At 38.5% G+C, this 17,345-nt stretch overlaps 1 protein-coding gene across 2 annotated transcripts in view; it reads left to right on the forward strand.

The window, feature by feature from the left end:
- The window catches only part of rreb1a (ras responsive element binding protein 1a), a 56,134-nt gene that overhangs the window by 27,071 nt on the left and 11,718 nt on the right, over window positions 1-17,345 (forward strand). For both annotated transcript variants that reach the window (XM_079863910.1, XM_079863911.1), the window contains 4 exons: window positions 6,237-6,353; window positions 6,497-6,726; window positions 11,780-11,869; window positions 12,987-13,150. In XM_079863910.1, the coding sequence (XP_079720036.1) occupies window positions 6,237-6,353; window positions 6,497-6,726; window positions 11,780-11,869; window positions 12,987-13,150 (601 nt within the window). The remainder of the gene's footprint in view (window positions 1-6,236; window positions 6,354-6,496; window positions 6,727-11,779; window positions 11,870-12,986; window positions 13,151-17,345) is intronic.

Consider the following 17,345-nt stretch of genomic DNA (forward strand, 5'->3'; position numbering starts at 1 on the left):
ACAGCTCATATCTCCATCGCTGTAAGTTACCGAAACCACACATAAAACCCAAAACACACAGTAGACACACGTTTGTGCAGCATAGAGCAGCTCTCTCGCACTGATTGACGTAGGACATGACAGATAACTAGTTGTCCAGTCCAGTTCCCTTCACACAGCACAGATTTTCCAAGAATAAAGTTGTAATAATAATAATGTTTATTTTATATAGCGCCTATCTGCAAACTCAAGGTCACTTTACAATATGATACAAATAAACATGACAGTAGACAAAGAAACAATATGGATAAACTTAAATAGATAAACATGACAAGAATCAGATCATAAAGTCAGGGATCAGAGAAACAAGAAGCAAAAAGATATGTTTTAAGGTGGGTTTTGAAATCATGTAATGATGGAAGGTCGCGAATGTGTCGGGGAATACAATTCCAGAGAGTGGGAGCAGCGATACCAAATGATGATAGTTTATGCCGAGGGATGAACAACGGAAAAAAGTTGGGTGTGAGTTTGGTTATAGAATGCGGTTGTAAATAACTGAATTGTGTCTGAACGTAACCATATTAAAAACTCTAGTACAGGACTGACCACCGTACTCTGTTGCTGTGTGAATGTGGCTGGAAAGAGCTTGTGTAAGACTCAATGGTCATCTCTAGGGCGAATGACATTCGAATGAGCGGGCGAAAGAGTGTGATTTACGTGAGTAAGAGAGGGAGCTCTAGTAATATTCCTTCCACTCTGTCCTAGTTTGGCCCCAAACCAGCCCCCTTTCTCTTGCTCTCTGTAAACATAGTGCTCTACTGATACCCTGATCTTTGCCCTTAGAGAGTAAGAGAGACTGAACGTGAAAAGTTCAAGCTGGCAGGCTGCACACCACTCCATAAACTAAAACGAGAGGTGTGCTCAAAATGTTGGTGACCGAAGGCTCCGCCTTTGTCATCGGGAGTCAGTTTGTGTGAGAGGATTTGCGAAGCTCGGTCTGGCAAGTCAGGACAAGATTCTGGCTCAATAGGCCCCAGTTTGAGTCACTCAAACATATGATTGGTAGGGAGGACAGATGCGAGGTGGGAGAGAATGGCTACTCTGAAACTCTTCTTTTACACCAAGATCTTGGGATGTTTAGTTTCCGGGAGTGTAGCTTCCTTCCTCTACTGCCTCGTCGATCTTTGTTAGCTACTACTTATTTCACACAAGAGTCTGCATTTCTCCTGTTTCCTTTTGAGCGCTGTGATGTTAAGGAAGACACTGAAAGCTATAATAAACAGCCAACATATGGTCACTGGATTTTTTGCAATCTCAACCCCCTCGCCTCATTGCAGACCTCTCTACTATTTCTCAATTTAACCACAAAGCGTTTTTTTTTGTAGTTGTTGTTGAGCAAACAAACCCCATTTTAGCTTTCTCCCGCTCAGGAAGAACTTTTATATCTTCATCCTTTCCCTTTCTAAAAGCCATTCAAGACTAAGAACAGTTAACTGAACGGTCGCTCCATGCAATATCTGTTTGCTTTTAAAGTGCATGTGTCACTTTTGTCAGTTTGGCTTGGAGCTATTGTCTGACAGCCATCCTTGAAAAGCCCAACCCACCTCGGCTCTGTCATTTGCATCCCAGAAGCCAGGCCAATTACTTTAATTAGAGCTCCTACTGAATGTAGGCTGGAGGCATCATATAAGGAAGGAAAAGCTCTTGTATAATGTCAAGGTTTTTGACTAAATCGTGCATTGGTGACTTGAGTTTGTGGCTAGTGGGGGATGCTTTGGCTTCAGGCCCAAGTTTTAAGGTAAATTTAGATTAGGAATGCTTCTCCAATAAATAGTCAGGTGCTATTTGTACTATTTGGCAGTGTCATATGTGTGTCCCGAGGTAAAGTAGGACAAGCTATTGAAAATTTCAATTGTCGAGCTGAAACCAACTTTTCGCCAATTGTGTAGCATCACAAATATGTTGGCAGTACATGTAAAAACAGAGGTTCTCAACCTTTTTGATTCCAAGAAACAACCCCCAACAAGAATTATAAGAATTTGAATGCTTGGTGTGTTAGTTTGGTAAATATTTCAGCTACTTTTCTAATACCTCATTTAAGATTTTCCAGAAGAAAACTATGGTTATAGCTAGTGGCTAATTCCAACTGACTCCCTGTTGTGAAAAAAAAATTGGGTTGTAAAGAAATGCTGTCAATCTAGTCAACCTCAACTCATTTTAGAATAATTTAGAGGAAAAAATGTGTTTTTAACTAGGATGAAAGAGGAAAAGCAGTGAGGGACAGATGGAAGACGAAACAAGATGGAGTGAGACAGAGAGAGGGAAAAGCAGAGGCATTCTTGTTTGCTCGGTTTGGCATCGTGTGAGGACTTTTCCACCCTTGTGTGCTTCTGACTAACACAAAAACACTCAAGAAGCTCACATAAACTCAAGCACACGCAAACACATCCTGAACATTTTCTCTGCTCAAAGTGTCACCGAATCATCTCTGCTTCCCCAGAGTTTGACTTGTTTTAACAAGGATGTGCAAGAACCTCTTTCTGTCTTTTGTGTGTGTGTGTGCGCAGGATAGTGAGAGTGATGGGTGGGAACAGATGTAGTAACAGCAGCCCCCCAACTCCCTCCACCTCCACTATCTCCCGGCAAAGGAGCGAGAATCTTATGACAAGTACAACTCTGTCTCACTCACTCTCGCACCAAACCCCCACCCCAAATCCTTGCACAACTCGAAACCTGCCCTGCTGTTGTGTAATCTCTTGTCTTTCTACCTCTAATCATCAACAGAACCCAACAGTATCTCGCTTGACTTTCCACACCCATCTCTAAGAATACAGGTTTTCCCTCCTTTCCCTTTTCCCTCTGTGATGATCTTGTTTTCAGTGTCTTTCTGTTTTTCTCTTCAGTACATAATACTAGTATGTCCCCCGCCCCAAAAATCAGCCACTTTTCCTTTTCCAGCAAACGTTCTATCAGAGGAGTGGCTCATCTTGTCTAATGAGGGAAAACAGACATACAGACACGCTTTAGTGTGATTGGTGGCTTGTATACAACTTCCCTTCAATGCACTCCCAAGTTAACAGATGATGCTTTTTATTCTTGTGAAAGTTTTTTTCTGACCCTTTCTTTTAAATTTAACTAAAAGCATTGACAAACTGATGAAATTCTAGTTTAAAAACTCTTGAGTAAAAAAGTATTTACATTTTCCTGTCACATGGCAAAAAAAGTTTTTAAAAAGTATCTTTCAAGTTAAAAGTATTTTTTATACAAATATCATGAATTTTTAATCCATAATTACCATTAAATCTTTGGGGAGTCATGCCACATGAAATTTTACAATCTGAACTAATTTGCCTTGTCATAAAAAGGCCAACTTAGCCAATATCTTAAGACTTAATAACTTTGACACACATGGTGCGTCCGAAATGGGTAGGTACGACATTGGATGAATAACAAACTTCATAACTGCAAGGACATTCATGACAGTCTTCTCTATGACATACTTTCCTATTTTGTTTTTTATTTGTTGTCACTACAGTGATGTTTGGTTGATGAACACAACCCCCACTTTGGTTATTTTGAGGAGCAAGGACTCAGAAGAGGAGCTCTATCCGCATTTAGCGCTAGACTAGCAGGCTGTTTTTGGAGGAATTTGGTTTACCTCCATTTGGCTACAAGGCATATGTGAAGTTTCACTTATTGGTGCAGAGTTGGCCATCCCTGATTATATCTACCATGCTGTTCTGGTCCAGCCAACAGCAGATCCTGTTGTCCAACTGCCTCGTCACGCACACACACTCGCATTCCCTTGTCCTCTCTCCAAAAGAGGAAGTTGCCCAGACTGCAGAGGAGCTTCCTGTGTGGTTGTGGATGGGGAAACGGCAATTAGCAAAGAGAGAGTCTTTCGCTTGCTTGTTCTTTCTCCATCTTTTTTCCCCTCCCAACTCTGTTTTTCCCATTCTTCCTCTTTCCACAACTCTCCCTCCTTAATTTTACCACTTTAGCAAACTCTTTAGTCATTATCACACTTGTTAATCATAACCAGCATGTTTTAGGCCAAAGTACATTTAGCATCTCTCATCATCCCCACAGGAATGAAGCCCTCATGACCTCCCCATCTTAGAAGTACCGCTTAAACACCCCCCCATCCCCCCTGCTCATCCAGATTAGCATCTACAGCCATCTGCCAGGCCAACACCCACCAAAGCAGAGATATGCCTGTGTGGTCGTTTGTAGTTGTCCGAAAATTGGGTGAAACCAGTCATAGTTTCATAGGCCACGCCCTATTCAGTTTGCCTATGATGTTGCAAGTTGCTTAACCCAATCAGATCAGTTATTTCTTAAACTTGGCTAGGAAAGTCATAAGTTGTGCATATTTCACAAAGATTTTGGATGTCGTCGGCGCCGATGGCCTCGTGGTCAGTGCGCCGACATGTTGCGCTCGGGCGGCCCTAGTTCGAGTCCCGGCTCGTGGACCATTCCCGATCCCATCCCCCGTCTTTCTCCCACCTCGCTTCCTGTCAACTCTCTACTGTTCTGTCACAATAAAAGGCAAAAAGATGCCAGAAGTGGATGTCAAGGATGGGAAATTCAGTGTAAATAAGGGCCCATTCACAGAAAAGCCAAACAAAAAAACAAACATGAAACGAGAGCCGTGGAATATAAAAACGCAAGATCTTGAGATGCCCAAGCATCTCTTATTTCTTATTTTAACCTAACCTATTAGGTTAAAATGTAACCTGTTTTTAGAACGCTGTCATGTGAGAGTCTCTGCTAAAGATGTGAAATGCAAGAGCAATGGTTGTTCAACTAGTGCATGCTCACATAGAAAAACAATGAAAAAGTACCAAAGTGGAATGCAGAAACCTGTTCTTTTGTGAAAGTGTGGACGTAGAATACAGAATGAAACTTCAAACTTCAGTTTATGACATCAAACTTTGTGTATGACGACTCTAACGCTCTTGAGTTCGTGCGCTCACAGGGCTGCCAACTCTCACGCAATCGACACTTTTCACACGCTCTCACGCCACACATCCATTTTCTCATGCACAGAAAAATTGCAGAGCAAGAGGTACTTTTCATATTAAACTAATTCTCAGCTCTTAGATTCCGTCAATTTTATTACGAAATTCAGACAAAAATACGTTTGGCGCTTGTAAATGTGACGTGACAGATCGCTGAGCGCCTCAGTTCAAGTGCACGTGAACCGATCATCTGTTACTTTTTTATTTAAAGATGCAGTACAACTTACCGAAAGTATACATAATATCGACCAATTAGTGTTTTTCAACCACGGAAAGAGGTCAATATAACAGCAGGAGAACAATTATGTCACATAACGTTACATTTACCTCAGGAAAGCCATTTAATGACCATAGCATGTTAACTGAATAGAAAAAATAGCTAGAGAGGAGATTTTGCAGAGCACTATATTACATATTTATTATATTTTTACTTATGTCATTAAATAATTGTTATTATAACAAAAACTGCATTATATTTAATTTAATTTGTTATTTTTTAACCTTTAATAATACCAGCAGATTGGGCACTCTGTTTACAGCATTAGGTGAGATTATTTTTTTAAATAAAATTTAAAATAAACATGTATCCAAATTAGTCAATATTGAATCAAAATCGGAATCAAATCACAAGAATGGAATTGAAATATTGAAATTATTGTCAAGCAATAATAAAAACTGTATCCTACCAGTCATTGTACAATGTAAACATTGTAACATGTTGTCACTAAACTTCATAAAATTCTATTTAGTTACCAAATGTTTTGACAATAACAATTACACTTATTGTGATGCAATATTTGTTTTTACATCCCCCCCCCCAAAAAAAAAATCTCACTCCAAGCTAAACTCAAAAGTTGGCAGCCCTGCGCTCATGAGCCGGGCAGACACACTACCGTTCAGACAGGTGCTGGAGCCATAAAGCACTAAGAGAATGTGTGTACTGTGCCTCATCTAGAGAACACACACATCATGTTCTGCTGACTGGGAAAGTGCCCTGTGTAGTGTACAGCTGAACCGTTTTCCCTTCTCAAACCGTTTCTCTCTTGATTTAGATGCTTTAGACAAGGAAGCTGTTCTCTAACTAGCTATTTTCTGCTCATGAAGTTAGAATATTTTTATCATTTATGATTTTATGAAACTTATTGCAAGACTATTTGAATATAAGCGTGACTTCCAGTGCACTCAGATCAGCCTTGGCTTATCTGCATCCGTTTTTTCTTTTTTTTTTCTCCATAGTTATGGAAAATTCAAAGGAGGAGACGAGAACAGAATCCGCAATTTGCACCCAAACTGCAGAAAAGGTGGAGCGAAGCGATGATGTCCAGAGCCCCGCCCCCACAGAAACACACACAGGTAGAAATCTATTTACGTATCTATCGTTCTGTCTATCTATCGTTCTATCATTCTATCTATCTACCTACCTGTCTATCATGCTATCTATCGTTCTATCCTTCTGTCTGTCTGCCATTAATGCAAAGAAATTAAAACATCCACAGAGGGTTCTGCCAGTGTAGAGGAGGAAGGAAATGAATGGGAGAATGGACAGAATAGAGCAGATGGAGAGATGCATGTAGCCGATGGAGTGGACTTGTCTCCCATTAACTCCATGATGAGCACTGTGATGAAAGCACCTCAACTTAACGACGTAGTAGACTCCGCCCACACCACGCCCAATAAGGTGCCAGTCAAAAGCCCCAGCACCAACCGCAGTGGAAGAAAGATCCAGGTAAGAGGTTATGAAGAGTAAGGGCGAAGGTCTCATACATGTGCTAAATCAAATAGAATCAGAAAACAGGAAGTGTTATGTATATGTGGATTTACATGCATACATGCAATTTATATATATATATATACAAAACGGTAAAATAGAAGGAAAGCAATGAATTACGTTTCTATATTTTTATAAGTGTTTCTTAGTATTTTGTGCAACAGATGCAGTGTTGATGTCGGAAACAAGAACTGTTTGAGGCTCTAAAACAGAAGATGTATTTATGATCCAAACTCAACCCTGAATTTCTAACACTGATTCATAATCTCAAAAAACAAACAAACTCATGCTGACTCAGTCCCCAGATTAACCAATCAGACGAGCCGTGGCAATGTCCTTGGCTGCATTCCAATTAGCATACTTCTACTATACAAAAGTTTGTACTTTGCTGCTGATGAGAAAGGTGATAGTTCATTGTTAATTTTTGGTTAATCATACATTCAAACACTCCACTGTCATCCTTGCACATTTGACATACTATTTTATACTATAATGGATAATGGAACACACTAATCCTAATAATACAGCACTAAATAATGAATAGCTGGTGCATATACAGTCAAACCAAGATTTATTCAGACACCTTCAACAATTCTCACATTAATCACAGTTTATTCGCTATAGTTGGTAATAAAATGATGATAAAATAAGACACAAAACTCAGAGTTATCAAATCAGTTGATATTTCTCTGGTTTTGTCCATCCTTCTGTTAGACTGTCTCACAAATGACAATCTGTCAGCTGTTAAATTTAACAATACAATTAGATAATACCAGTTTAGCTTAACTAATTACCAAGCAATGCTTAATTTTATTCAGTCAGTTTGTTCAAGAAAAAAAACAAAGTGTCAAAGTGTCTGAATCATTTTTGGTCTCATTTTTTATTTTTATTTTTTACTGGTAGTCACTGTATGAAGAATTGATGGGTATACTATGTCACAGTTTACTTTATTTTGCTATCCTCACTTACGTAAATTAACTATAGTGTCCTGCACCCACTATTAAAAAAAAAAAAAATCAAAAATTATATCTGGTGTCTAAATATTTTTTGGTTTGACTGTATGTATACATGTGTTTTTGTGGTTAGAAAGTGGTACAGGTGGGAAGGACTTTATTGGATGCAGCATCCTGTTTTTAAATGAGAAGTGACAAATGGTCTTCTGGCATCTCAATCCACCTTTTGTCCACACGGCTGCATCACATGGCTCCCATTACAGCATGCAATCCATCCCTTAACACTCCTGTGTGGGGCAACAGGTGTCACTTTTAACCCCTTAACACCCCTGAGGAAATCTGGGGGAAGTTTAGTCTCTGATGTTTTGGATCCAAACCACCCTTCCCCTGTTAGAGTTCCTTCCCCATTTGAAAAACTCACCAATCAGAGTGTTGCTCTTTTGGCATATTTACATAGTCTGCATTCGGCTAATTTTGTCTGGAGGGCAATGGCTATAAAATCTCATAGACTTGCTATAAAGGCTGTTAGTCATATCTAGAGACCAGAATAGAAATCTGAGGGTTGGATCTTTTAGCCGGTTCACCTGGAGAGGCTGTAGCCTAGTTCTCAGGCCTCTTTCACTCCTTTTGAGGAAAAGTAAAGAAGCTTACAGTGAGTTGTGTAATTTACTGGATTAACTGAGCATAAAGAGACGCGCCAAAGTAGAGCGCAAACAGGCTCAGACAAAACCGGTAAAAAAAAGGTTGCTAACAGGTGTTAGTTCAGGTGCACCTTATGAATTGTAATCAAGGGAAATGAATTGCATCCACTTTTTGAATCAAACTATGATCATCTTTGGAAGTCTACGCTTTGAAGATTTTTTTTTTTTAACTCTACTGTCTCCTCTGCTCACCAAGGCTGCATTTATATGATCAAAATATAGTTAAAACTGTAATATTGTGAAATACTGTTGAATATATATATATGAAGAGTTCAGATGCAAAAGCCTCTAAGTGCCGTCTGAAAGTTTCTTCTAGAATGATCATTTTTATCAAGCTCGTATATTTAAGTTCAATAATTTCACTTAAATGGCAATGCAAATTACTGAACTTAAATATACGAGCTTGATAAAAATTATAATTCTAGAAGAAAATTTCAGACGGCACTTAGAGGCTTTTGCATCTGAACTCTTCATATATATATGATTAAGAAACATGATTATTGTCAATGTTGAAAACAGTTGTGCATATTTTTCTGGAAAACACAATGCATGTTTTTTCAGGATTCTTTGATGAAAAGAAAGTTCAAAAGAACAGTATTTATTCAAAATATAATCCTTATAATCTGTTACTTGTGATAAATTTAATGTGTCCTTGCTGAAATTGTTTACATTCCTTTCAAAGAAAATTCTTAAGGATTCCAGACTTTTGATCGGCAGTGTAATGAGTGTAAATATTGTGCAATAACATTTTATGACCTATGAACTTTAAGCAGACCAGTATGCATGAATTGTAGCGATTAAATGAATGACACTTCCTTGTATGACGAAACTATTACTCCCAATTAAGGTCAAAAAAGCAAACATTGTCTGTGAATGACACTTCCCCTCATAACATGCTGAATGGTAAACACGGTCAGCTTTAACAATCGTCTCTCGCTGGTCCTGAACTGAAGCCAAGAGAGTCATAGAAGGAAAACTAGCTCTACGCCAACGTGCCATCAGAGGAAAAGGAAGTGCTCGTTTCTTCCTAGAGATGTTTTTGAAGATTCCAGTCTAGTTGTCTTTGTGCTTTGTGTTTGTAGATCACATGGGCGTCTATTTAGAGCTGAATTAGTGATGACTCATGCGCCTTCCCTGTTTTTATATATATATTATGAGATATCTACGCACTTATTTTATGACATCATATCATAAGTATATAGGGCGTTCTGTCATGTGACGGCATCAGATCTGTTAGTACAGGAACTGGGCTCGCTGAATGGGACAGTGCAGTTACGTTCAAGGGTTAGTTCACCCAAAAATTAACATTCTGTCAGTAATTACTCGCCCTCATGTTGTTCCAACTCTTCATGTTCTTCTGTGTTTCTCTGAGTGAGTTCACGTAGTGTAACAGTGCAGCGCTTTTGGGTTGTGCGTCAGAACGGAGGCTCACTATTGGCCGACGCTGGTCGTGTGTGTGATGCTGGCCAATAGTGAGCCTCCGTTCTGACGTACGACCCAGAAGCGCTGTGCTGTTACACTACGTGAACTCATTTAGAGAAACACAGAAGAACATGAAGAGTTGAATAAAGTTGTTATTTTAGTTTGTTTTTGCGCACACAAAGTATTCTCGTCGCTTGATAAACTTAAGGTTGAGCCACTGTAGTCACTTGGACTATTTTAACGATGACTTTAACTTTTCTGGGATGGCAGATATCGATTACAGAGAAGCCTATGGAGGAGTGAGCCAGCTCTCAGATTTCATCAAAAATATCTTAATTTGTGTTCTGAAGATGAACGAAAGTCTTACGGGGTTGAACAACATGAGGACTCTCTAATTATCATTTCTGGGTGAACTAACCCTTTCAGTTAATGATCTGTCGTACGGTCGACAACAGCAGAAGGAAGGGAGCATGTGTGGTGTCAGTTTACAGATTTCCACTGAAGGTGAAAGAAGAAGCAGTTCTCACTCCCTCAAGATGCTTTTCATGAAATACACAAACTCCCACATCAAAAATACAGATGATCTTCTGATGCACGATTGTGGTCCATATTCAGAAGGCTTGAGCACTTAAAAGTGTAACTGTATTGTGGTGGTATATTAGTAATAGTACAGTCTACAGTGTCTGCTCGGCGGTTGTGCTGCAGGGACTGATGTAGCTCCTGGGGCTGAGCAAGTGTTTATTTAACAGAGTGAATTTAGCTCAGTATCTCACACACACAACATGTTCTGACAAGACATTCAAGGTCAGAAGACAAGGCCTCACTCCCTGCCTCCTGCATATGGGTTTTTACCCACGCTCTTTTAACGATGGCATTTGGGGTTTATGCGAAAAGACTGGATTTTATTGTTTATCATTGAAGGATAAGATTTGTTCATTTTTCTAATATATGGTTTGTGGCTTTTAGCTTTGAGGTTAATCTACTCTACACTCTTAAAATATAGTTTTTTTTTTTTTTTTTTTATTGGCATTGATGGTTCAGTGAAGAACGTTTAGCATCCATGTAATCTTTCCATTGCACAAAAGTTTCTATATAGTGAAAAAAGTTCTTAAATTAAATTAAAATGTTCTTCTCACTAAGAAAAAAAATGGTTCTTTTAAGAACTGATCACTTTAAAGGTTCTTTACGGAAACCAAAAATGGTTCTTAATGGCATCTTAATAGAACCTTTATTTTTTAAGAGTGTTCAAATGTTTTTTTATAAGCAAAGCCACATTAAAGTAATCAAAAGGGACCGTAAATACATAAAAAGACTGTTCTTTTGAACAGAATACTGCAAAATATATTCAAATAAGTGGCACAACTTTTTTCAACATTGATAATAATCAGTAATATTTCTTGAGCATCAAGTCATCATATTAGAGTGATTTCTGAAGGATCATGTGACACTGAAGACTGGAATAATGATGCTGAAAATTGAGTCAAATTGAATTAAAAATTCAGCTTTGCCATCACAGGAATATATTAAGTTTTAAAATATTTATATTATTTAAATTGTTATGTTTCACAATATTACAGTTTTTACTGTTTTTGATCAAATAAATGCAGCCTTGGTGAGCATAAGTTATTTCAAAAACATAAAAAAAATCGTACTATCCCCAAATTTTTGAGTGTTACTGTATGTAATCGTGTGCTCAGAAAACGTTGACAAACCTTTAGCAGATACACTCTTGAAATATTTGTCAACAGACTCTGGTGTGCATCCGAGTCCTGAAAACAGCTTTCGTGCCAGCCAGACATCAGATTTGCGTCCGCACCAAATCTCTGCTGTGAAATTGCCTTAAAACACCGTTTGTCACATAATATAACACAATGCTGCATGTATACTATGGAGATCTATAACTCAGACATTTTGCCTTGTATATATTTGTTTCAGGAGGCCAAAGATGACAGCGGGTTACTTGTCTGTCCGCTGTGTGATAAAGGCTTTCAGACCCAACACCAGCTCACCATGCACATCCGCCAGGTAACATGCACACCTGATTCATTTGTTCAATATACTGTTGCATACCTGTTGATTTCTTAAAGGGATGGTTCGGAATAAAATCAACCTAGGGTCCTTTACATCATAACCTCGAGCCAAACACCCCCCAGAAGCCTTTTTTCCCTTGGTCGAACATTATTAAAGTTAGAGCTTATTTAGAGATATCAGCCGGATGGTTTAGTGCCGGCGCTAATGGATCTAAGGCTGTATCTGGTAAATTACCCCACTAATAATGCCCAGAATGGACCAAACTTCTACAGTAGTACAAATAGATTCTGTGCTCATAAAACGAGGCATTGGAAAGTTTGTAAGTACATCAGGAGTTTATTTAAATAACACTTGCCTGACGGCTAATGATACCGCGAACCCGGACGTCGACGTCACTTCCGTGGTTTGGGAAAAGCCTGTAAAAGTCCTGGCAGAAAGCGATGCATAAGGATGTAGTGTAACGACACTTTTCCGAAGTGTTAACAAAAATTGTTGCAAACTGGCACTACCAACAAAATATTAGTGCATTCCTGGAACTGGGCGTCGTTACACTACAGCCTTATGCATCGCTTTCTGCCAGGTGCTTTTCCCAAATCACTGAAGTGACGTCGACGTCCGGGTTCGCGGTAGCATTAGCCGTCAGGCAAGTGTTATTTAAATAAACTCCTGATGTACTTACAAACTTTCCAATGCCTCGTTTTATGAGTACAGAACCTATTTGTACTACTGTAGAAGTTTGGTCCATTCTGGGCATTATTAGTGGGGTAATTTACCAGATACAGCCTTAGATCCATTAGCGCCTGCACTAAGCCATCCGGCTGATATCTCTAAATAAGCTCTAACTTTAATAATGTTCGACCAAGGGAAAAAAGGCTTCTGGGGGGTGTTTGGCTCGAGGTTATGGTGCAAAGGACCCTAGGTTGATTTTACTACGAACCATCCCTTTAAAGTCTGTATGCAAGTCAGCAAAGATGGAATAAAGACAAGTACCATTTGTCCAAGTATTTTCAGAATATGCTTCATTAGACAACCTGGGAGAGTTAGACAAGACAATATATTGAAGAACTTGGCCTATAGTGTTAGGTAGCTGACCCAAATTTCCTTTTTCCAGCACAACACCGATAGTGGGAATGCAGACCACTCTTGCAGTATCTGCGGGAAGTCTCTGAGCTCGGCTAGCTCTCTGGATCGTCACATGCTAGTGCACAGTGGAGAGAGACCCTACAAATGTAGTGTGTGCCATCAGACTTTCACTACCAATGGCAACATGCACAGGTGAGTCTTGGTTTTCAAACTAAATTATTTGCATTCTGCTGTCAGGAGCCAAGAAGCTAAGGTTGAAGATTCTGAATGGCACGCCAGGATTGATCTTGTTTTAACTGGAGATTGCATTGCTCAAAGACGACATGAAACTGCACACATTTAACCTACAATGCTAATACATTTAATGCTTTTTTAAAATATAATTCATACTGATGAATTGTGCATTTATTTAGAAAGTTCATTTTGATTTCATGCTGACTTTCAGCTAATAGTGTAATTATCCATTTATTATTTTGACGTGTTTTAGTTTATAATTTCATACAGTCGCACTCCTTTGTGAACGGTTGATTATTCAAATTCAGTGTGTCTTAAATGCATTTGTAGATAGCTATGAGTTAAGATGCGTCACTGTATATGTGTGTGATTTAAGAGAAGGGAGATGTGCAGGAGTAGCACGGCCATCCGCCCTAATGTGTCGTCATACCTTCTGCTTAAATACTCAACAATGAGCTGTAATCCCAAGCTTAGCATTAACTTTGTGTCTTAGTGGATTTAATATGTTTCTGAGCAAGCAAAATAAGTCATATGCAGTTATTTTATTCCTTAATTGCTTTCATGCTGATCCAAAATTAAAACAAGGAGACCCAAGTGATAACTAGATATTTACATGAAGAAATGTGAGTTGTGCAAAACACAGCGCCATGAGATAGGGTGTTCTGGGTGGTTACCAGGGTGTTGCTAGGGTTGCTAATGTGTTCCAAGTGATTGCTAGTGTATTGCTATGCAGCATCTAGTGTGTTCTAGGATTGCTAAGGTGTTTTAAGTGGTTGCTAGTGCATTGCTATGCATCTGCAAGAGTGTTTTGGTATGTTCAAACATGGTAAGATGCAAAAGAGAACTCAATGCAGTACTGGCATGTGAAGCTACTGTCTGTTTGCACATTTTGAGTGTGTGCGCACAGAGAGCCGATGTGAGTTCTCATCTTATTGCGCTTGAATGCAGACCAGGTGAGCGGAACCCAGATAGCATGATCTAGAGCTGCATGATTAATCGTTAAAAGATCGCGATCTCGATTCAAACACCCACGCGATCTTATTCTTAAATGACAACGATTCGCATGTGTTTATTAAACCTTTGACAAAATCATACCGGAACATTCAGATCTGTGTTGGCGATCAGGTACGAAACAGCTTCACAAACAGTCTTTGATACCACACAGTATTATTATTTCCATGTTACAAATATTCATGTTGTCACAGAAGAACTTGGATAAAAGTTTATAGTTCGGATATAAACACTGATGTCTACGGAAGCGATCAAAATGGAGTAAATCACCTTTTGAAAGTAGCATAGCGCTTCAAATAACGATTGTATCGACTGCATCGTTACGCCACCAAAATGTATTTGTCAAAAAATGCTGATTCATCCTGTAATGAAACAAGTGAAGTATTTATGACGAGTTGATACATACCTCTCTCATCTCAGTGCGTGCACTCAGTCGCTCTGGCGCGGCGACACTTTGATAGCACTTAGCTTAGCCTATTCATTAGGTACCAATTTGGACCCTAATGAATGAACTGGGCTAAGCTAAGTGCTATCAAAGTGTCGCTGCGCGCCAGAGCGACTGAGTGCATGCACTGAGATGAGAGAGGTATGTATCAACTCGTCTTAGTTAAGGGAATAACATAGTTTAATATGAAAAAATGGTGAAGTGTTCCTTTAAGCCTTCTTCGGTATTTTCCTGATAATAAAGTATATTTATACTTCAATGCTAATCGACATAGCCTTTATCACTGTATAGCATAGCAAATTGTGTGCCAACTGATGCTCAACTGTCGTTATGAAGTGAGTTTTGAGTAAAAACATGTTATTAAATGTTGTCTTTTGTTGGACAAGAGGTTCATAAATGCTTCTCATGTTTGGAAAGATATTAAACGCATGTTGCTTTTTCAATTCACCCTTCGCAGGGAGCTTGATTGACAGGTGATCTAACCAATCATAATCCGCCAACCGCCATTTTGTCCGACAAAGCAGTCAGGAGAGATAGCAGATTAACATGGGAGGATTTGAACATGAAAAACGGAGTGTACTGACGTCTTTCCGCGGTTAAAACAACAATCCTTCTTATGTTCATTCATGTTTATTTGATGCTATAAATGAACTAGAAGGAAGAGATGATTGGTTCACAAGCAGCTTTAAATGATGCTCTACAGCGATCTGTTAGACACATTAAAGAGCCACAAAACGGTATGTATCGTTTAAATTTCTTTTAAAAAATGACCAAATTTGAAAGTTGAGACTTTGTTTAATATGTTTAATATCAAAAGTAACCAAAAAAAGTAACCTGGTCTGTCCTGTCTGTCAGCGTGTTGTCAGTCTCCTCTCTGCTCCGCGATGTATTTTTCACTGCGTGAGAACATGTTGTTGCGTGAGAGCAGCGTAGCTTGTCGGGCATAGCGACAGTAACTAAGGGGGGCGGGTCTTTGCGAAGGGTCAATTGCACGTTATAAGCGGCTCAAATTCGCAGTGCTTTCAGATGGAGCAGCATTTGCTACTGATTACAGAGCCGTGCTTCACTAACAAGCTGTGCATAGGCTAATAAATAATCACAACCTTTGCGACCGATTTCATAATTGCAATAAGCCAAATCGGTTTAATCGCGATTTCATGTTAATTCGTTTAATCATGCAGCTCTATTTCTAACCATTTTTTCAAAATTATTAATTCAGATTCAGATATTTTTTAAATAGACTGCAGCAATTAACATTTGTTAGAACCTCTAGTAAATCACTTGTTCAGAATCGTGGGAGGATCATGATGTGTTTGAAACGAAAAAATCTTGATTCTCAGTTTATATAGAATCGTGCCGCTTTAATGTGATCGTATACTGTAACGCTATGCATGCTGTGTTAATTACATTTAAATGTTTGTACACGTTAAATATAAAATATTAAACATGGAAATTACCCAAATTATTTTTGACCAGGCTTGTGCAAAATTCAGAATTTCAGAATTGGCCTCCATTCAATTCATGAATTGGAATTTGAATTGAATATACTCCGTCCCACAGGACATTGAATTGAATTGGAATTGGAATGACAGGAAGTGGAATTAAATTCATGGCAATTCAAAGAAATTCCACACAGTCACACAACAGAAAGAATGTATTGAGTCTCGCATGCATTCAGTATTAGGAAGGTTACTTTGGAAATGTTATTGCTTTCTGTTATTAGTTACCCATTATAAATGTGGTTTGGATTACTTTATTTGGATAACTTTATCAATGCAAAGCAATTTCGTTTTAAGTTGATTAGTAACTAATTGAATTAAACATTTTACCTCAGTAATACAACTAAATACAATTACATTCATTTTGTAATTTAAAAACAGAAATTTCATTTCACGTAACTATTTACTCCTCAACACTGCATACATTTTGTTCTAAAATAGATATTGATCAAATTCTTGAAATAAATTACCCCCTCAATGTTGTTTAATTAGTTTTGTTTTTAACATTGCTTTTAACATTCATTGCTTGGGAAAACATATCCTTTTAATGTAATCTAATATTCAAACTAATATCATTTATAATGCAATCATATATGACATATACTGTAAAGCTTCATTGTTAAACACTTCACTTAAAATATGTATATGAATTTCATTGAATTTTTATTGAATTGCAATTCTGCTTCCTTTAATTCAAATTCGAATTGTAATTCTAGATCATGTTTTTGACATCAATTCAAATTCAAGAATTGAATTGGAATTAAGGAGTCATTCTCAATTAAATTCTGAATTGTGCACAAGCCTGTTTTTGACAGCCCTAATGATTTGAGAAGTTGAATTTCTCAAGTATATATATATATGCTGTTTTTTTTTGTTTTGTTTTTAGAGAAGTGAAAGCTTGTTGGTTGATTACATCCTTTTGGCCTCACCCTGCCTTTGCCTGGCACTGCGTTGAAGAGTTGCCCAGAGGATGAATGTGCCACAAAGATAAATGAAAAGGCGTTGGTTTGTTTGTGTATGTTGGTGGTCATATACTTGTGCTACTAGCTGGGTTTGTCAGCTATGTAGCCTTGCTCTTGTTTAAGGAGAGAGAGAGAGAGAGAGAGTTGCAGGAAGCGAAGGGTGACTTTAAAACACCTCCCCCACCCGTCGCTTCCCCAGTTTTGGTCATGGTATCTTCTCCCAGCAGGCCTTGCTG

Source organism: Squalius cephalus, assembly GCF_949319135.1.
Source record: "Squalius cephalus genome assembly, chromosome: 25".
NCBI classification, from domain to species: domain Eukaryota; kingdom Metazoa; phylum Chordata; class Actinopteri; order Cypriniformes; family Leuciscidae; genus Squalius; species Squalius cephalus.